This window comes from Fukomys damarensis, unplaced genomic scaffold, assembly GCF_012274545.1.
Source record: "Fukomys damarensis isolate Sample0158 unplaced genomic scaffold, DMR_v1.0_HiC HiC_scaffold_34, whole genome shotgun sequence".
In the NCBI taxonomy this organism is placed as follows: domain Eukaryota; kingdom Metazoa; phylum Chordata; class Mammalia; order Rodentia; family Bathyergidae; genus Fukomys; species Fukomys damarensis.
In genome coordinates, this window is record NW_022900946.1 from 2,502,969 (window position 1) to 2,523,787 (window position 20,819).

General features: G+C 54.0%; 1 protein-coding gene and 1 long non-coding RNA gene across 2 annotated transcripts in view; one reads left to right on the forward strand and one right to left on the reverse strand.

Moving 5' to 3' along the window:
- Positions 1-171: 171 nt before the first annotated feature.
- On the reverse strand, positions 172-20,033 carry Kdm8 (lysine demethylase 8). Its single transcript, XM_010623492.2, has 8 exons — positions 19,613-20,033; positions 9,611-10,123; positions 6,976-7,142; positions 5,844-5,976; positions 4,031-4,075; positions 2,308-2,457; positions 1,590-1,682; positions 172-1,507 (listed from the first exon to the last, which is right to left on the reverse strand). The coding sequence occupies exons 2-8, from the start codon at positions 10,091-10,093 to the stop codon at positions 1,343-1,345; spliced, it is 1,236 nt and encodes a 411-aa protein (XP_010621794.1). The 5' UTR covers positions 10,094-10,123; positions 19,613-20,033; the 3' UTR covers positions 172-1,342.
- The window catches only part of LOC104861878, a 98,272-nt gene continuing 97,435 nt past the window's right edge, over positions 19,983-20,819 (forward strand). Inside the window, exon 1 of the long non-coding RNA XR_004515194.1 lies at positions 19,983-20,053. This is a non-coding gene — a long non-coding RNA (uncharacterized LOC104861878). The remainder of the gene's footprint in view (positions 20,054-20,819) is intronic.

The window sequence follows — 20,819 nt, forward strand, 5'->3', positions numbered from 1 at the left end:
CTTAGGGACACTATGCATTTCACCCAGTGTGACAGGATCCCCTCGTGAAAATGTAAAATATGGAAGTCCTTGTCCAGTGCATAATAACCCTGTCCCGCTGCACTGCTGGGCCACCTCTTACAGTGGGACTTAGCACCCAGCTCTTGCTGCTACGAGTGATCACACATGCCCCCCAACAGCCTCTGCACCCCAGCTTCTCTGTTCTGCTGAACCTGTGCCTGGCTGCTGTGCCCCAGCAGGAGCCCTGCCCAGCACAGCTGACAGCCAGTTCAGCAGGCATCTTTGTTTTACTGTGCTTGTCTATTAGTTATGATTTTTACTTATTTATTTTTGGCACTGGTGATCGAACTCAGGTCCTTTCACTCGTAAGGCAGCCGCTGGAACCACTGAGCTAAATCCCCGGCCCTATAGTTGTGATTTTTTACAAAGACACCCATGTGTTGCAACCAAGAACTGAAAAGGATTCACATTTTGTCATATTTACATGACGTTTTTAAAAAGATAATGAAGTTTCCATAAAGTAATTTTAGGGGCTTTTAGCTTTAATTTCTCATGTGATTGGTTTGAATGAATTCCTCTTTATCTCATGGTCACTTGGTGCATGCCAGGGAGGTCAAAACCCAGACACTTCTGAGAAATGTCCACCCAAATGTTTTTCCCAGGACATAAGGAGAAACATTCCTGCCCACGGGTGGACTGGCCATGAAGCCATAAGTCAAACAAGCAAACAAGCCAGTGTTTGCACACAGCCTAGGCCTGGGCACCCCCTGGAGCACGCACCACCTCTGGACACAATGGGAAGGGCAGGTGCTCCAGGTGCAGGAGGGCTGACATTGCGTGTGGGCACCCAGGGGAGCCCATGACCTCCCTCTGCCAGGCAGGGATAAGGATCCTCCCCTGACCAGGGCTGTGCTGGCCTCTCCCAAGCCTGCAGGCCAGGGGCTCCGGGCTTCTGATAAACTCAAAGTACAGTGCTCTTCCCAACTGGGGTGGGCGACCGAAGCTCTGCTGCCCCAGCCTCCAAATGAGACACAGACACTGCAGGGAGGGGACTGGGCGCAAACGCCACAGCAGTTCAGAGACAAAACAGGTTGGAGCTCAGTGGGCGCATTCAAAGCCTGTGCTTTCCAACCACTGCCCACCTGCCGCTTCTGGGCATCGAGCCTCTGGGTGGGCTGCGTGCCTGGGTGTCCTGACTCCTCTCTGCCTCGCTTGGCCACACGTACCATGCACCTGCTCTGTCCTGGCCGCCACCTAGGCCTGTCCTGTTCAATCGCAGGCTGGGCCGGAGCGTGGCGAGTGCAGGCTGGGTGTGACTCGGGCCCTCCCCACTCTCATCCAGCTAGGACCACCAGAAGCTGACGGAGAAGCTCAAATCCAGAGCCCGCACGTAATGCCAGTGTTTAACTGGGATGAACAGGATCTCTCCAGGAGCCAGGACACACGACAGGAAGGGGGCCTCGGCAAATCTGGGGAACTTCTCCAGGTCGGGGTTCTCCACGTCAACCTGAGGAAAGCAGAAGCTGCTGTGGGTCTCTCAGGCTGGGGACGGGGAAGAGCGCCCTGCGGCCAGGGCTGCACGCGCTCACCTGGCTGGTGTTGTGGAGAAGGTGCGTCTCGTGAGGGTACAGGGCCTCCGAGTCCTGCGGGGAGTACAGCCGGATGTACTTCCTCCCCATCACCTGTGGGGAGAGGCCCTCAGTGCCCGCAGCTCCCGGCCCACACCTCCCACAGGCCGCTGCCTGGGCTTGGCCTGCAGGCCTGGGCCAGCCACTATGTCGCCTTGCGTGCTCCTCGGCCCTAAGAGGTACTTCCACATCACCCCTGCCTTACAGTGAGGAGACTGAGGTAGAGGTGAAGCGAACTGTTCAAGTTTGCAAGGCTGCTGGGGGACAGCTGAAGTCACCCTGGCAGAGACCTGGTGCTTAGCCTCGATCTACTACGTGGCCTCTTGGGACTGGCCCGGTGGGTGCCACTCTGCCCGTGAAGAATGGGGTGCTCTGACCCGGCAGCTGCGCCCCACTCCCTGCAAGCTTCTGTTCCTCTGCCTGGAGCCGCCCCGGCATGTGTACCTGGAAGGTGGTCGTGGACGGCAGTGGCAGCTTGTGGCTCCCCCTCCAGGGAGCCCAGGATGAGCCACATCCAGAGCAGCCCCAGCGGGAGGCACCCTGGACCTGCTGCTACTGTTTTCCTTTCTGTCCACACCCCTCCAGGGGTTCACTGGGTGTTTAAAGGGGGGACAAAGTGGCTGGGTCACCTGGCAGGCCCAGGGGAAGGGAGAAGCCCCCGTCCTGGCAGCGCTCCCACCTGGGCTAGGAAGTTCTGCTGGGGGTCCTGGTGGAGAGGGGACACGGTTCCCGCGGGGCCGAACCAGGCGTTGATGGTGATCTCCTCCTCCTCCCCACTGCCCAGGCAGCAGTAGTCAGGGACGCCGATGTCGTGCTTCAGCTCTGGGATCTGTAGGCGGGAGCGGGCGGGGCTGGGAGTCCGCCTGGGCACCGGGGCCCTCAGCTGACGTCTCCCCGCGCCACCATCCTGGGGCCAGAATTCCGGGGGCAAGAACTTAAAAAACAACCCAAAACATGTAACCATAGGTGAGAGTTGGAATATTATTTTCATATTTGTTGCCATGTGGTATAGATTTACCCATTTTTAAAACTGGTTAGTGCTTTATATGTGAAAAGAATAAACCAGTTTATCATTTTCTATAAAAATCACATTTTAAAAAAATCAAACAAAAACAAAAAGAAAATGGGATTGGATATTTAGCAGATCTCCAAAGGGGAAATTTTTCTAAAATTTACCAAACAGGCCACAATTGGTATGTTTTAAGTAAATTAACTATGAAGACCTACAAACTAGAAGATATGTCAAATTTGCTCTGGAGAGAGGGGTCATGCAGTCAGGCAGTCAGAGCCGGAGCGACACAATCTCAACACAAATTTCACAAGTACTCAGAGGCCACGCCCGAGATGCGAGGCTACAGGGCTCCCGTGTTCTAGCAAATGAGCCCAGATTGGGCCAGCTCAAGCCGGTGTCCCTGACTCTCCTGGTGCTGGGGACAGCAGGCCCTGCTCAGAGCAGCGAGGAGACCTGATGCTGTGCAGGGCTGCCTGACTGGGGAGGACGGGCCCTGGGGCCAGCTACATCTGGGCGCCAGCGCTGACCCGCGTGACAAGATGCAGCTGGAGACCGGCATCTACGCTGCCTGTGGCCTGGGACAGCGGCTGCGGCCGTGTGGATCCTGCTTCCCATTCTTCCAAGGCTAGTGAGGCACGGAGCCGCTACTGCCCAGTGCCCAGGTGCCCCTGTGGGATGCAGAGGAGAACTCTGATTGGCTCCTGATGACATCATCAGGGTTTCTGAAAGGTGACTGGCTGGCGGGATCCCATGACCAGGATCTGACCCAAGATTCAGCCTGGGAGAGGTTAACACGCCCACAGCTAAGACAGGCCTATAAGGGTAGCCAAAAGGTTTGGAGCACAGGGTCTCCAGGAGGAAAGATGGCAACAGGTTGCTGGGCAAGAATGTGGTGAGAACCCTGAGCTTCCTACAGGTGGAGGTGCCAGCAAAAGCCTGTGCCATGCTGAAGAACCCAGGGCTGAGGCTGCCTGCAGGGGACATGCCCACCTTCTCCTGCCCCTCTCTCAACAGCCCTCCTGGCTGGCCACTGCTACAGCACTCACTCCATGGGCACCTCGGTGTGAGGGGCGCCTGTCCCCAGGGCTGCCCTCCCTGCCACCCCAGCTCCCCTGTCCGCAGAAGTGGGTTGGGGAGTCTCTCCGGCCTAGGCCGGGCAGAAGGGGATGGTCAAGTCCACAGGGGCCTGGGACTCAGGAAGGGCACCACTGGACTGCCCATCTTGCACCTGGATTTCTGACAGCCCTCCCAGCCCAGGGTCCTTGCTGGTGGTGTGGAGCGGACAGTGCCGTCACCAGGAGGTGTCCCTGCTTCTGTGGGGAGAGCTTCCTTCCCTGGAAAGGAGGCAAGGTGATGGGGGCTGAAGGATGCAGAGGTGTCTCAGACTCACCTGGTCAAAGAGCTGGTGCTGAGCCAGGTACCCGACATCCCTCACCTACCCAGGAGAGAAGCAGGGGAACAGAGAGCCCGGTTAGTCACGGCAGATGTGCCCTGCGCTGGTGCCACTCAGCTGGGTGCCCCGATTCGGTCTTGCCGGGCCCCTTCCTCCACTCTGGCACAGTGAGCAGGGCCCTCCCAGCAGGATGGGCTGAGGGTGGGAGACAGGTCTGCTCTGCCCTCCCAGCCCAGGTGTGGGAGGGAACCACCCAGGGCCACCCCCTCAAGTGATGCAGGCGCTTTGCATACATTTCTTTTCCATTGTAAAAAAATAATTTCTAACAAGTCTGGCAAAATATACATAACATAAAATTAACATTTTGGCCCCTCCTCAGTGTCTGGTTCAGTGGCATTTAGTGCCTTCCTTGCCATCTGCACAGCTCTCTCTCTACCTGGCCACACTGAAACTGCACCCACAGTGGCAGCTCTCCGATACCCTCCCCAGGCCCTGGCAACCACCTCTGTAAAAGGTAAAAATAGGGTTTTATATACATAGGTATTTCTTCCTTGACATTTCCTTACTTTCTCTCCCAGGATACACATACTGAACACATGCTCCCCCATGAGCTACCCCTGTTCCAGAAAGCTGCGTTTGCTTTTCTGACTTGTCAGGCGTCTATAACTCTCTTGAGAATCCCTACGAGCGCTATGGCTGGCTGGAATGGAATTTCCATTTTTAGTTTAGTTTTTTATTTATTTATTTTTTTGAGACAGGGTCTCAGTGTGTAGTTTAAGCTGGCCTTGGACTCACTATATAGTCTAGGCTGGCCTTGAACTCAGCAATCCTCCTGCCTCAGCCTCCAGAGTGCTGGGATTATAGGCCTGCACTCCTACGGCTCGCTCTCCGTTTTGAGTTGTTGAGTAGTCTTCAGACTGATTCTCAAAGTGGTCTCACTGCGCAAGGTGCCCAAAGGGCCCAGTCCCCTGGGGGTGCAGGGGAGCGGAGCACCTGTCACCCCACTGTCCTGGCAGCCAGCTCACTCGACAGCTCTGAGGCCATGGCGGTCGGAGCACAGGGCCCCCTCTAGATCCGGGGGTTTCTGCCTTCCCAGCCCCTCCTACAGCCTCTTCAGCCAGCAGACACTGCTGGGATCATGAGCTGGCCCAGGAGCCAGCCTGAGGCCACGTCCACCTCCCAGGGACAGTCGGGGACACCAGCTGAGTGGGGCCCAGGAAGCAGTGCATCAGGCAGCAGCAGCCTCTGGCTAATCAGGCCAGCACAGCCCGGCGTCTGGAAGTGAGGGTTGAGGTGTTGCGGAAGAAGGAAGCAGCTGAGGCCAAGCGCCAGCAGGGCACCCCCAGCTGCTGGTGTTTCTGCCCCGAGTGTGAAGGCCAAGACCTCCCTGGCCAGGCTGGGAGGCGTCTGTGGTGCGTGGAGGTGTCAGACAGTGTCGGCGTCCGGGAAAGGCCAACACTGACAGGGAGAACCAGGCCTATGGTGCCTGGGGGCCGGGAAGGAGCGGGAAGGGTGACTAATGGGTGGGGCTTTTTGTTGTTTTGGTAATGGGATGGGGGGGTCAAACTTGGGACCCTGTGCTTGCAAGGCAGGCGGCAGGGCCACAGACCTACATCCCTGGCTTTGGTGGGGCATCTTTGGGGGGACATACTGTCACGGAATTAGATAGCAGTGGCATTGGGAAATCCCACAAACAGACTAAACACCACTGAACTGTACTGACACAAAGGGACCTGAGATGGGGCCCTGGTACCTCGTTGGCAGCCTACAGACCCCAGGCTCCGCGCCCTGCCCCTGCCCAGCTGCACACCTCACTCTCGATGTACTTGCTGATGAATTCGCTGACTGTCATGAGGGTCTGTGACCAGTTCTTGTCCGTGTACCTGGACCCGACCTCCACGGGGACGGTGCGGCAGCCGGCAACCTCCCGGACGTAGTCCACACTATGAGAAACCCACGCATGGCCGTCAGCGTGGGCGCCCAGCTGACACTTGCTACGCACAGGTGGAGTGGGCGGACACAAACTCCACACCACAGACTGCTGTCACCCCTCACAGGGCCGAGGGGACACTGGGCACAGTGGGAGGCCAAGGCCATACAACCAGTAAACAGCAATACACCAAGCAGTGCTACAGTCTTGGGGGAGCCACGTGTGGGTCGCTCTGCTTCCCGCTGGTGTGGTCCTCACCTCCTGTCCTTCAGCTGTGAAACCCAAACAATGGCAGCAGTATATGGGTGGGCATGTGCCCGGACTCGGGACCCCAGGCCTCCAGGAACCAGCCAGGGGACCTTAAGCAAGCTGAGGCAGGAGGATCGCTGCGACTTCAAGGTCAGCTCCGGCTACATAGTGAGTTCAAGCCCAGCCTGAACTACAACTAGAGTGAGACTCCTCTCAAAAAGCGTGTGTGTGTGTGTGTAGGGGATGTAGTTCAGCAGGAAGGCCTGGTTCAGTCCCCATTATGACACACAGCAGCACACACATCCTCTGTGTACCTCTGGCGTCCAAAACACTCCTCCTGCCCACTGAGAACCCTGACGCAATGTGATGCTGTGTAAGGGCAGCTGCGTCCCACAATGATCTGCATGGGCAGAATCTGAGGACACGGAGCCCACAGCTGTGTGGGGCCCGAACCTCCTCACACCCAATGCATGCACAGCTGCTCCCCCGTGGCTGGCCTGACCTCTCCTCCCCTCTCCACTCCTTTTTTGGCTTCACCTCAGGCCCAGGAAGATCCGGGGAATCTCCAGGACCCTCAGCATGACACACAGGCTCACCCCGAGACGTAAATCAGCCTGCGTCACTTTAATTCCGGTTTAACCCCTGGGCAGCAGGACCTGGGCTGGCAGCAAAGAGTCTGTGGGAGGTGAGAGGCCTGTGGGTGGCCGGAGGAGGAGTTCGGAAGGGGTGAGGGGGCCCTCTTGGCCCTGTGGCGACCACTCACCTCCACTTCTTCATGCATGGCCAGTGGTCAGCCACGCCCTCCAAGACCACGGGCCTCCCCGGAACCAGAAAGTGCTTCTGGAAGTGCTGGAGGGAGGGACAGCGGAGCCGGGGCACTGCTCTTTCCAACTGCACGTCTGGAGCGGCGTCGTGGTCACATCTTGCTTTCTGTTTAAAATTGAAATGAGCCGAGCGTGGTGGCGCAAACTTGTAATCCCAGCACTCGGGAGGCTGAGGCAGGAGGATCGCTATGAGTTCGAGACCAGCCTGGACTACACAGTGAGTTCCAAGTCAGTCTCAACTACATAGTGAGACCCTGTCTCAAAAAAACAAAAAAAACAAAACAAAAAAAAAACCAAAAAAAAAACCCAAAAAACAAAACCTAAAATTGAAATGAAACAAAATGGCATCTGACTCAGAAATTCAAAATTGAGTTCTGAGTTCGAGACCAGCCTGGACTACACAGTGAGTTCCAAGTCAGTCTCAACTACATAGTGAGACCCTGTCTCAAAAAAACAAAAAAAACAAAACAAAAAAAAAACCAAAAAAAAAACCCAAAAAACAAAACCTAAAATTGAAATGAAACAAAATGGCATCTGACTCAGAAATTCAAAATCTGGCATCACTGGTAGGGCGGCTCAGGTGTCATTAGTACCAGAACACTCGCTGTTATTACTCTACTATTTCTCTCATGAGATAAGGTCGTCTCTGTCTTTCCATTTTGTGAATAATGTTTGTTTAGCTATAACAATAACATCACTGCCATGGAAACTGCAATACAGGCGACTTCGGTCCCAGTGTCCACCGTTACAGAGGTTCCTGCTCATGTGTCTCCTCGCCCCATCTCTCACACCTGCTGGACGTCACAGCCATCACGATGACAACCCCATGGCTGGCACCTAGTCCCTTCTCTAGAGCAGATCCCGTATTGTCGTGGCCTTTGCAGTTTCTTAGGATGCCTGCACTGGGCTCTGGTGAACCCCTTTTAGCGGGGGCCAAGCAAGCTGCCCACAGCCCTGGGTCTCTGTCTGCTCGGGTTCTAAACTTCAGGAGACAAAGTCACACAGGGTGCCCGGGGCTGACTGGCACGTGTCCCCCTGCTCTCTCCACGGCCTCAGCCTTCTGAGGTGGCTGTCGGGCACACTCCCCACACAGAGACCAACCCATGGGAAGGCGGTGCGCTCTGCGCCACAAATCCGGCCTGGCTCGCCCACCGCAGCAGTCAGGGTGGAGAAGCAGCCACATCAGAGGGCCAGGGTGCGGTGAGGCAAGACACCCGCCCAAGTCACAGGTGCGTGGGTGGGAATCCAGACCCAGCCAAGGCCACACTCTCACCTCCTGGGGGCAGACACTGCCCACGCAGGACCACCTGTCACCCTCCCTCGGGACACACTTGCAGGGGGAGAAGGCCACAACTCGGGGCAAGTCCTCTTGACTCAGCCTCTCCTTGAAGGACTGGACCAGTCTCCATCTCTTCCCCACCTCTGGCGTCTTCTCTTGTGACATGAGCATGTGACATCCATCTGCACTTTGTTTTTTTTTGGTTTTTCGAGACAGGGTCTCACTATGTAGTTGAGAATGACCTGGAACTCACTATGTAGCCCAGACTGGTCTCGAACTCACAGTGATCCTCCTGCCTCAGCCTCCCGAGTGCTGGGATTACGGGCGTGCGCCATCAACCCAGCTGCACTTTTCTTTTATAAAAATAATACTGCAGAAAACCCTAAAAACACAGGAGAGCACTGAGAAGTATGTCAGAAACACTCTGTACTCTACCTGTGCTGTCTAGCGTGGTCCTAGTCTTTCCTTCTGAGGCATCTAACTTCCATTTTAATGACAAGAAAACCAAGGCTCAGGCAGGAACCCGTTCACCAGGGAGGCCTGTGTCTGCCCCGGGCTCTGGAGCCTTCCGGGTTCACAATGCTCAGGGCCTAGAGCGGACTCTGCAAAGGCAGCTGCTAGGGCTTCTAAATACACCTGAAGCGCTGCGTGTCACGGGTGGGGCTGGGTCATGGCTGTCTGAATGGCTTAGTGTTTCTGGGTGTGGGTGGCACAAACCAATGGGCTCATGGCCTGGGTGGAATAAAAAACGGAAACAAGGGATTGTGCTGCCCTCTGCCTGTCATGTGATAAACTCTTCCTCCTCGGCTATGGACGGAGCCCACTATGGACTGAGACCTCTACAAACCGTAAGCTAAAATAAGCTTTTCCTCCTTTAATTTGTGGGTATCAGGTATTTTGTCCCAGCAACGAGAAAATAACCAAGTCATCACCTAAACACCAGGAACCCCACACGGAGTGCACAGCAGGCCGCTCACAGCAGATGCTCACTTGTGCTCCATACATGGGCACAGGAGGGGAAGTGGGGCTGGGGCCACACGTCCCCCTGGACACTGCTTTGCTTGGAACCACAGAGCTGTCGCCCTCCTGCTCCTAAAACACCACTACTTTTGTGGAAACTGGGAAAGAAAATTGGGCAGTATGGACCCAGCTTCTCCACTGGCCAACTCAATGGAGGCGCCATTTCCGGCCAGCAGGGCTGAATGGCATGAGGCCCTGCTCCAAGGCAAAGGTGTGTGACAGCTCCAGGAGCAGGACTGCGGGACACTCAGAGCGGCAGCGGCCTCCCCAGGTACCTTCGTGCTGGGCAGCTCCTGTCCGGGACTGCGGTCGGGCCTCTTTCCAGACACCAAGTGTGCCTGCAGGACGGCTGCGACCCTGATGAGGATGTCACCAAGGATGGCCGCACCCATCAGCAGGCCCATGTCGCACACGCGCAGAGCCGCGGACACGGCAGTGGCCTCCCGGGGCGGCTGGCACAGGCACAGCGTCTTCAGCAGGCAGCCGAAGGCATACGCCTGGCGCCAGGCCTTGCCCACATCCTGCCAGGGCCCGGCGTTAAGCTTCTCCCAGGCATGGTCCAGCACGGCCTCACTGGCCTGCAGACACTCGCCCCGCCGGCCCCCGAGGAACAGCTCCGCCGCCTGCTGCAGCAGCAGCACCGTGCCTCTGTCCACCTCCTCGCCAAGGTCCAGCTTCAGCTCCTCCTTCGTGGGTGGCAGGAGCGCCAGGAGGGCGTCCCAGAGGGCGTCTCTGAGCCCCTCGGGACCTCCTGCCATGTGGACCAGGCAGCCCAGTCAGACCAGCACCTGAGGGACAAGACCAGAGTGAGACCAGGCCAGAACCCACGGCCTGCCTGCAGTGCGTTCTCCAGGTCATCTCTGTGGGGCACATGCTCCACAAGCAGGGGCCTGGCACAATGCCAGGCTCCCAGTGAGGGCTCTCGAGCAGCATGTATATGTCCTCGTCTGGAATGCCCTCAACATCCCTCCTCCTTGGCTTGGCAAACTCCTACCCAACCGTTCAGGCCCATCTTAAATGATGCCCTACGCAGAGTTTGTGGAATTCTCCAGCAGTGCTGGGCTCCCCAGGCCCTTGGGCTTCTCTGACAGCGCTTTCATGGGACACAGGTATAGACAGCTCCCTACCCGGCTGGCTCTCCAGGGCCGGCACCATCGTTTCCCCACTCCGCAGAGCACAGGCAGACGCTCAGCACAGGAGGTGAGGGACAGTTTCTCACAAGTGCCATGCTTTGCAGAAACCATCGGGAGGTGGGGCCGGGCGGAGGAAGTCAGGTGACCGGGCGCGCCCTTGAAGGGGATCCAGGGACCCCAGTCCCTCTTCCTGCTCCCCACCAGGCGAAGTGGCCTCCTTTGTCACCCCACCATGCCACAGGCCAAAGAAGTGCGGCCAGGAGAACCTGGGCTGAAACCTGCTGACCACGAGCCAAGGGGAACCCTTGCTCTTTCCAACTTGATTCCTGTCAGGTATTTGAGGCAGGAGCAGCAGGCCGATGACTCAGAAGATGCCTGGGTGGGGGGCGCTACGGCTGTGCCTCGGGTGGCTTCAGCCTGGGCCCTGGGAGCGGATGGCAGTGTGCGCTGTCACGCACAGGGGATCAGTGCTCGCACCGTCGTGCATCCCCACAGCTGCGACGTGTGCCGTGCTGTGGAGGCGGCCCGTCCCCCGAAGGTTCATGTGCTGGAAGCTTCGGCCCAAAGGTGGCGACGCCGAGGAACATCGGAACCTTTAGGGGGCGGGGCGGGGCCACTGTGGGAAGGGCCACCAGCAGAGGGCAGCTACCCGGAGCAGTTCAGAAGGGAGGCCGCCCACGTCTGGCCTCCTCGCAGGCACCCGTGCCCCTTCCACCTCTCCAGCATGGTACAGTGCAGAGGGGGCCCTCACTAACGCTAGTGCCATTCCGTCTGGGCTTTGCAGCCACCAGAACTGTGAGTCAATAAACCCCCTTTCTCTAGCAACATCTCATCTGATGCTGATCATGGGGTCCAGCGTGCTTTGCAGAGAATGCTGTATGCTGGGCGCTGGTGAAGTAGCTAGGAAAGATTTCTGGCTCTACAGGTCACACACTCGCTGCTCCCACAGCTCCGTCACTCAGCGTGAAGGTGGCCACACCACACAGGAAGCAAAGGGTGTGGCTGTGTTCCAATAAAACTTTATTCATAAGGACAGATGGTGGGCTGGATGCGGCTTGCCACCCCTTGCTCTATCCTCACAAAATTATCTTTTCTTCTAGGAACACAAGCTGTTTCCTGGGCTCACCTGCAACTTGTGAACCTACCCACTGGCCACAACTGAAGGACTCTGAGGCTCCTAGGGATACGAGGGCCACATGGTGACCGGAAACTGCCAGCTGGGGAGAAGCCTAGGCAGGATAGATGTGTTTGCCTCAAAAGTGCTGATACTGGTATGCTAGCCTGCCCTAATCCAGGAACTTCTACCTTCCCTATTCTTTCTCATAATGGCTCCTTGCAGATGTCCATGGCCCAGTCTCTAGAAGCTCAGACAATGTCACCTACCATGACCAAAGGGCCTCTGCAGGTGTGCTGAGAATACCGCCCTTGATGTGCGAAGATTATCCCACACCCTGTGGAGGGGCCCAGCCCAATACACAAGGTCTTACACAGACCGCTCCCCACTGAAGCTGGACTGGAGGGGACGTGATTTTTGTAGAAAGGTCGGAGCTGTGCACCACTGCTAGGTTTGAGGACAGGAGGGGACACAGCTGAGAAGAATGCGAGCAATGTGTAGAAGCTGAGAAAAATCAAGGAAATGGATTCTCCCCTCAGGCCTCCCCAGAAGAGCATAAGCCTGCTGATACTGGGATTTTAGCCCAGTGAGACCCACATTAAACTTCTATCTACAAATTTGTGAGGTAAAATCAGTGCCGCTCACAGCCCCGTGCTTATGGTGCCTTCTACAGCAGCCGCAGAAAGAGAGAGGGTCTTTAACTCACCGCAGCAGAGGGTGGCGGGGTCGGAACACCTCTTGGTGACGAGGTTGCTCTGGACCGTAACCGGCACCTTGCTGGGGGGCTGTCTGCCTCCTTGGCTGGCACTTGGTGTGAGCTCAGTGTGCAGAGACCCGAGGTCTAACTGACACCCATGCAGCTGTTACAGAAACCGTCGCTTTGACGGGGGCACACCTGGGTGACTGACAAAGACAGGGAGCCTCAGAGCAGGCAGGGCACCAGGAGGGGACTTCCTGCTGGCAGGGACTCTGAGAAGACAGCCAAACCGGCCCAACTGGCTTTTCTATTTCTTTTTTGGTACTGGCGATCGAGTCCGGGTCCTTGTGCAGTCGGCGGAACCACTGAGCTAATTCCCCGCCCCCACCAACTGGCTTTTCTGACAGGCCCACTCTGGGGGTAACTTCCGCTGTAATCTGTTAATCTATCAATTCATGAGCGATGACTCTCCCCAACGAGCACCTCCCAGAAGAATGGAACAGAGCAGGCAGCGGACAGGAAGCAGGGCCACGCCAGAGGTCTACGAAGGAGGCCTCCACATCTCCACCCGTCCCTGGGCCCACTGAAGCTCCCTGTCTCCCGCCCCCGACTCTGGAGTCAACAGCAGGCAGAGCCCAGGGAGCCCCACGGATGCCGTATCCAGCGCTTGACGGGGGATGCTGTGAGTACTTCCTCCACCACTCTGAGTTCTCACAGAAGCCCTGAAAAAGCATCACCACCCCCGTTTTACAGAGCAGGAGACGCAGGCAGAGAAAGGAATAACCTGTCCGAGCAATTCAGCTAGCAGAGTGGTGGGGCTGAGACTGTGATCTAAGACCGCACAGAGGAGGGGTGCAGTGGCCCACGATCAAGAGCACGTGAAGGCCCTGGGGACCGGGGTGAGTTCACAAGGGAAGCCTGTGACAGAGGGCTGCCTGGAGAGGAGAGCATCAGATCACTCCTCAATAAGAGAAGGACACAGCTTTCTCACCTATCACTGCAGCTGCTTTCCCCGGCCCGTCCTAAAGTAACAGAATAACTCGGAGTTGTTCTTAGTTCTTCAGCCTGTATCCGGGCTTCCCAACATTGGGAATATATATTCTTCATTCATATATATATATATATTTGTATATTTGGGGTGGTGGTGGTAATTGGGATTGAACCAGGGCCTCAGCAATAAGCCACACCCTCAACCATTTAAAAATTTTAAACGGGGTCTTGCTAAGTTGCTAAATTGCTGGGCTCCAACTTGTGATCCTCTCGTCTCATCCTCCCAGAGAGCTGCGATTGCAGGTGCGTACCACCATACCTCGCTCTTTCCCTCCGTACTGAGGGTGGATTTACCAGCCTTCTATTTTGCTGAGGAGGAAACCAAAGCCAAGAAAAAAATGAAGTGACTTGCCCAAAGCCCCACAGTCAATCCTTTGTGCCCAGGGGGCTTGAGTTCTGGTCGATCTTCGTGTGTGCCATGTCTGTGCTGTGTGGTTTTGGACAGCACCTAACTCGCCCCTTCCGATCCTCTGATGTGAGGTTTCAGAGGTGTTACAGTTTATGTCTAGATGTCACCCCAGAGCCTGGTGCAGGCCACGATGGGGCTCTGGAAGGTGACCTGACCGGGGGCATAAATGACTTGCTGTTAGAGTTGGGTCTGCCTGGGACAGGCGGGTTGGTAGGGCCCAGAGAGCGTGTCTCCCTCCCAGCCCCTCCTGTGACTGCTTCCCGGACACACGCCCTGAGCAGCCCTTCTTTGCTTGCCCCTGTGCTGTGCCTCTTCTGCCCTGGAGCCAGAAGACCAGAGACTGAGACTCCACAAACTGTAAGCCAAGGTAAACTTCCCCTCCTTAACCTGAGGGTGTCCAGGGCTTTATACCAACAGCAAAGGAAGTGTATGAGACAAGAGGTGAATCTGGCAATCTGTTCAAAACTACACAAGGTGGTCAAAATCAACCTCCCCTCCTTAAGCTGTGAATATCAAGCATTTTAGTCCAACCAACATAGGAAGTCTCTAAGTCAAGAGATGAAGCAGGCAAATGAACAGACATTTCTCAGACAAAGAAGTAAAAGCAGCAAGTAAATATATGAAAAAATGTTCCACATCACTGGTCGTTCGAGAGATGCAGATGAAAACAACACTGAGATTCCACCTCACCCCACAAAGAATGGCTGCTATCAAGAAATCAGCCAATACCGTGCTGGCGGGGCTATGGGGGAGAAAGGAACCCTCCTCCACTGTTGGTGGGAGTGCAGACGGGTGCAACCACTATGGAAATCAGTATGGAAATACCACAAAGAGCTGGGATTTGAGGTTCCACTTGACCCAGCCATCCCCCTGCTGGGTATCTTTCCAAAAGAATTAAAAGAATCATATCACAGAGATATATGCGCACCTATGTTTATAGTGGCACAGTTTGAAATAGCTAAAACTTGGAAACAGGCCATTTGTCCATCAGCTGGAAACTGGATAAAGAAGATGTGGTTTTTCTATAAAATGGAATACTGCTCAGGCATAAAGAATGAGAAATTAGATTCACTCTTAGGAAAATGGATACATATTGAGGATATGCTCCTAAGTGAAATAAATAAGTCACACATGTGTCAATATTTAAAAGTGTTTCTCTGGTGTGAAAAACTATAACAGTACACAAGATCCTAATGATATAATTGACAATGTGAAATAGGAAGGAAAGAGCTAAAGGTGTGCGGAAAGTGGAAAGGGAGTAAGGGAAAGGAAAAAATAGGAGAAAATGAAAAAGTGGAAATAAAATGTTTGCAAATGGGGAGGGGAGAAGGGGGTGAAGGGAGGGCAGGGACAAGGGGAAGTGTGAAAAACTATAACAGTACACAAGATCCTAATGATATAATTGACAATGTGAAATAGGAAGGAAAGAGCTAAAGGTGTGCGGAAAGTGGAAAGGGAGTAAGGGAAAGGAAAAAATAGGAGAAAATGAAAAAGTGGAAATAAAATGTTTGCAAATGGGGAGGGGAGAAGGGGGTGAAGGGAGGGCAGGGACAAGGGGAAAAAACGAGAACCAAGACCTGTCGTGTAAAGGTACAAGATCCCAATAATGAACGTAACTGTACTGTATACCTAAAATGTACCAATAAACTCAATGAGGAAAAAAAAAGAGAGATGAAGCAGGCAATCTGTTCAGAACTCCGCAGTGTGGCAACATCGACCTAGAGCTCTTTGGCTTCTGAGGTGAGGTGCACCAGGTTTTGGACCAGGTACTGTGGGAACTGCTCCATCCAGGCTCACACTGGAAACCCTTCCCTCCGCTCTAGTGGGTGGGAGAATCAGACAGCCCTGGTGGTCTGGCCCCCACCTGCCAGGACAGTTCCTATTTCCGTCCTCCTAGAAGGCTCATGAGTGTTCTGTCTCAGCCTTGAGAACAGCCTTCTCGGATAGTTTCACAGCCCAACCTCCCAAGATGGTCTTATCCACCTGCCTGAGACAGCAGGGACTCTGGCCTGCCCTGGGTTTGTCTCATGCGTCCTGCATGAGTCTTCTAAAGCAATGTGGAAAAGTTTCATCATGAGAACCCAAAGACTTCAGGGGCCTCATAGCCTGGTTGCCAGAAAGGCCCATAAACAACCTCCCAGAGGGCCACCTGTTTTACTCTGAAAATGATGTTAGAGGCCCTGTGAAATGGTGTCCCATACCGTTTCCAATGGACTATAGTTTCCTGGGCTGCGGACTATGGACTGTGCATATTGGCACCCCAGGGTGACCTTTTAAGACCATACACGCCTTACAAAGCCAAGGTAGCCCTGTATGTTTTGTCCCCTACTCCAAGTATAGCTGTTTGGTCTTCAGAAACTGGCCTCCTAAGGCAGTCTGTGTGCTCCTTGCAAACTGACCCAGGAGAGGACTTCGTGCTGTACATCATGGGAAACAGCACTCTGAGAAAGAGTGGCCTCCTCCTGGCCACATAAAACAATCTGAGTAATTTTTTTAAAATGTAGATTTCTTCAGTGAATGCCTAACACAGCTGACCCTCCATGGGAACCTCAGGCCAGATGTACAAGGTCCAGTTTTCAAAATGGCTTTCAGATTGCCTCTGTGGCTCCTTGCAAAGGCCTCAGGATGGGCCTCAAGATGGGCCTCAAGACTGATCTTATAACACAAAGCCCCCTATAGGGCCTTGCATGAAGTAACTGGCAGCAGCTGGCCTTGTCGGTCCTAGGGCCTGCCCCCAAGTTCCCAGAACCTTTCATAAATTTGATCATTTAAACAGTGCCACCTCAGACTTTGGGCAAGGTGCTACACCTGGACAAACAAAACATACTTCCAAAGTGCCCTGTGACCTGTTTTAAAAATCTTGCCTCCTTACAGCCCATAGCTTACCTGAAGAGCAAGTGAAACTGGATTTTGCCTTAAGTTTACAAATCAATCTTCCAGGGATTTCAATAATAAAGAAATGACAGCAAGCTTTCTATTTGTTGTGTCATTCACCTCTCCAGGAAGCAGCCTCAGGGAGCTCCTGTCAGCCACAGGAGGGCCTTGGAGGATAAGGATCCTGGACTGGCTGTGGGAACATTTTCTTGTTGGCTCTATGAACAACCTTCCAGAAAGTGGCCTCATGTGGGCTGGAAGCAGCAGCCTTCCCACAACTACTTGAGCTGGTCCTCCAGCCATGATCAGGTATGGGCTCCAGGGAGCTGCCTTCCAAAGGTCCTCACATCCAGGCTTTGTGAATCATACCCACATCTTGGTCTCATCAGACGGCTTCTTACTTGTTCCGTGGAGCAGTTTCCAGAGGGAACAACCAGTTTGAGCAGCCTTGTGGCCTGGCCTTGTTGACTGGCTTCCTGGAACTCCTCACTGAATTGCCTTTTGTAAAAGGCTGTGTTAACCCATTTTCGAGGACAGAGTCAAGACGGAGACTGCCCTTTTGATTGGTTTCCTAAAGCTCCACATAATGGGTTACTGTGAGGCATATAAATGGTCAGGTATAGGTGAGCCAACCTTATAATTTATCATTTATGGTTTTTTTTTTTTTTGGTTTTTTGAGACAGGGTCTCACTATGTAGTTGAGAATGAACTGGAACTCACTATGTAGCCCAGGCTGGTCTTGAACTCACAACGATCCTCTTGCCTCAGCCTCCTGAGTGCTGGGATTACAGGCGTGCGCCACCACACCCGGCTTACAATTTATCATTTAAACAGGACACTATTATACAAATGCCTGGACAAATAAAAACCTGGTGTTGGTTACTCCAGGCAAAATGACACCTACAGTCACCCAAGTAGAGGCCATATGAGAAAGCCTGAATGGGCCTGTACCCTCACTTTGTAAGGTCGTCTCCCAGAACTTGGCAGGTACTGGCCTTAAAAGAGCTTTTTGGTCAGAGATTTCCTTTTGAAGGGGTGGGAGTGCCCTGAAGTACTGAAGTACTTCAGTACTTCAGTACTCCAGTACTGAAGTAGCCTGAGTGGACTTGTGTCCTGGCTTTGCCAACTGGCCTTCAAGTGTCATGGGCACTGGCCTTGTGACACAGGACAGCTTTCAGCTGTTGGTCTCCTAAGGTCAATAGTTGTGTAAGACTTTTCTCAGTAGAGTTAAGTCAGCCACCCCTGAAAGCTCCTTATATAAAGGTACATTTATTGGTGTACAAAATTATCCTTTTTGGAAGCAGGAGTCAGGAAAAGATTGCATGATCTGAGTGGTTTTGTTTTGGTTTTACAAATCAGTCTGAGAGCTTCTCGTGGGATTAATCACAAAGGAGTCAAGTCACAACACAGCCCAAACAGACCAAGTCCTGACTTCCTAAATTCACCATCCAGGATCCACTATGCAACTTAGCTTATAGTTTGCTGTTAGAACACAGTCCAAATGGGCTCCTGGTGGCTATAAGATTCAGCCTTCCAGGAAGCTCCTCTATAGTCACGGTCTTATTTTTAAAAATCAGCTTTCTTCTTTCATCCCCCCAAACCCCCCAGAACCGGGGATTGAACTCAGGACCTTGTGCTTGCAATGCAGGCAGCACCACTGAGCAGCAACCCCAGCCCAGAAATCAGTTCTTTTAAGCACCTCTCTGTGTTGTGTTTAAGCACGCTGGTGGCAGGGCTTCTGCAGAACCCATCATGATCTCCAGAGGGTCTTAAACCGGTGACCAACTCAAAATGGGTCACAGAAACGCTTCTTCCCATGGAGTTTTTCAGGTCATCTCGGCCTCTACCCGGCCTTCTGGGAGCAGTCTGGGTTCACTGCAGGAGGATTCCACATGCAAAAGGGCTCTGTAACTGTTAGGGAATTGATCATGTTAAAGTATGCTGTGACGCTGCCATCACAGGCTGCATTTTCCTGGTGCTTCTCGGCTCTTAGAATGACTTCATGCTCTTATCTTTAGTTTCCCTCCCACCAAGGCCACAATGGTCCAGAAAAGTTGAAACCTGTTTCTGCAGGGCTGGACCCATAAAAGACAACCTGGCCTGTGATAGGTTAAAAGTAGCCCACTCCTCATGAATAAGCAATAGCCCAGCCCAAAACCAATAAAAGGACCTTCCTTTCTTTGTTCTCTTCTCTTCTCTCCTTCTGCTCTCTCCCTCTACTCCCACCCCTTTGTGTGTGTGTGTGTGTGTGTGTGGCCTAGTTGTTGAGTGTCACTATTCCCTTTCAGTAACTAACTCTGCAGCAAGGTCTGGACAACTGTGCAGGTACTGTGCCCCTGCCACTTAATACTTTTGGGAACGGTGGCTCACTTTGCCGGATCACCAGTGTGGCAAAGTGACACTCGTGCTCAGAGTGACTTCCTGTTGGGTGGCAAGCACCTTTCCTTGGGGCAGAGGGGCCCGGGACCGGTCAGGTGCGTGTAGCCCACACCAACCCTCCCCCCACACCCCCTTCCCTCCCTGGCATCTTCCCAGAGTTGTACTGCTGCTAGCTCGGTATGCGAGGCCCGATGGAACAATCGTTTTCACTGGGCGACAAACGCCGCTTGGCACCGGAGCAGCTGAGGGATGAGACCCATCGCCACAAACACACCTGTAGATACATGCGGCTGGCTAAACTTTGGGTTCTCCGCGACACGCCAGGACGGCGCAGGCGCGCGCCAACTGCCCCGCCCAGCCTCGCGCAAGCGCAGGCCGACCGCCACCGGACGCACGCTACGCACGCCGGGAGTTTCCCCACTGGGCCCAGACGCAGAAAGCCGGAGGCCGGCCACGTAAATGGCGTTCCCGGCTTCGGGCATTTCCATGGCGCATGCGCATAGCCATCCTTTTCCCCACGGAGCTTTAGCGGTAGCGCTGCAGCGCTGTAGCTTTCCCAGCCCAGCCCCTGTATTTCTAAGGAACCAGCGCGGCCTGTGTTTTCGAGTAGCTCACACTAACCTCTCTGGCGTCCAGACGGGGTCAGGTTGACCCGGGGCTGACGCCAACTTGTTCCGCTTGGTCGCAGCGCGGCGGATCTCAGCAGTCAGTTTGCGCCAGGGGCATCGATCGCTCGCAGCTCGACTGGTCGCTACGCGAAGCCTAGAGGAGCGCCGAGCTACTGATATCTCGGCCCGCCCCTTTCTGTAAATGGCCGACTTCCTTTGGGGAGTCTTGGCCGGTAAAGGTGATTAACTTCGTACAGAAGTTCACACCCACCATCTTATTTAGTTCCAACATCTACGTAGGATTGTAGTTCCCCGTTTTGCCAAGTGATAAACAGGCTGAGTGAAATAAAGTGGACACATACTTTTGGAAACTCACAGATCCAGAATTTGAACCCCCGCTGCACCCATGACCCGTTGCAGGGGAAAGGACCTGGGTTTCAATGCGCAGCTGCAGGTAGGTGGTCAGGGACGTACCTCTCCCTCCACTTGACGCTAAGAGGTGTGGCAATTTTGAGCGTGGCCCAGAGGGAGCGCGAAGCCCTGCCCACTTTGGTACTAGAGACAGAGGGGAAGGAGATTCGATGGCTGGTCACCTGGTCACCGGGAATGTGTCAGCATTGTCTGGGCCCCTTATACTCCTCAGTCTTATTTAATCCTTTCAATTACCTGTGAGAAGATTACTGTGTCTTATTTAGGGATGAGGAAACCGAGGCTTGCCCAAATGCAACAGATCAGTGTATTTTAGGAACTAAGCTAGCACCCCCTCCTTCCAAAAGTCACTTGAAAAAAAATACTAAAATCTCTTGGGAGGCTGAAGCCAGAGGATCAGTTTGAGCTTATCCTGGGCAACTTAGCAAGACTGTCTCAAAAAACAGCAAAAGAAAAGAAAGAGGTGGGAATATAGCTCAGGACAAAGGTCCTGGGCTCAATCCCCAGTGCGAGGGGTGAAGTGGGGGGGCACTGCCCACAAAATCATAGCTAGCTGATATAGTTGTTAGGTAGTTAGACACTAGCTTGCCTGATGGACAAAGGGTGGTCCAAAATAACATGTTTTGCCAGTTAGAGTTAAGAAACAAAGACTTAGATCATTTGTTGGGTCTCAGACCTAAAGCAGTCCTACAGAGTGCAATGACATTTTAAGAGTACTCACTGCACATGCCATTTGCTCATGTATTTCCAACGAAAGGCATACGCCCTGGGCCGTGAAGAATGGTATTAGC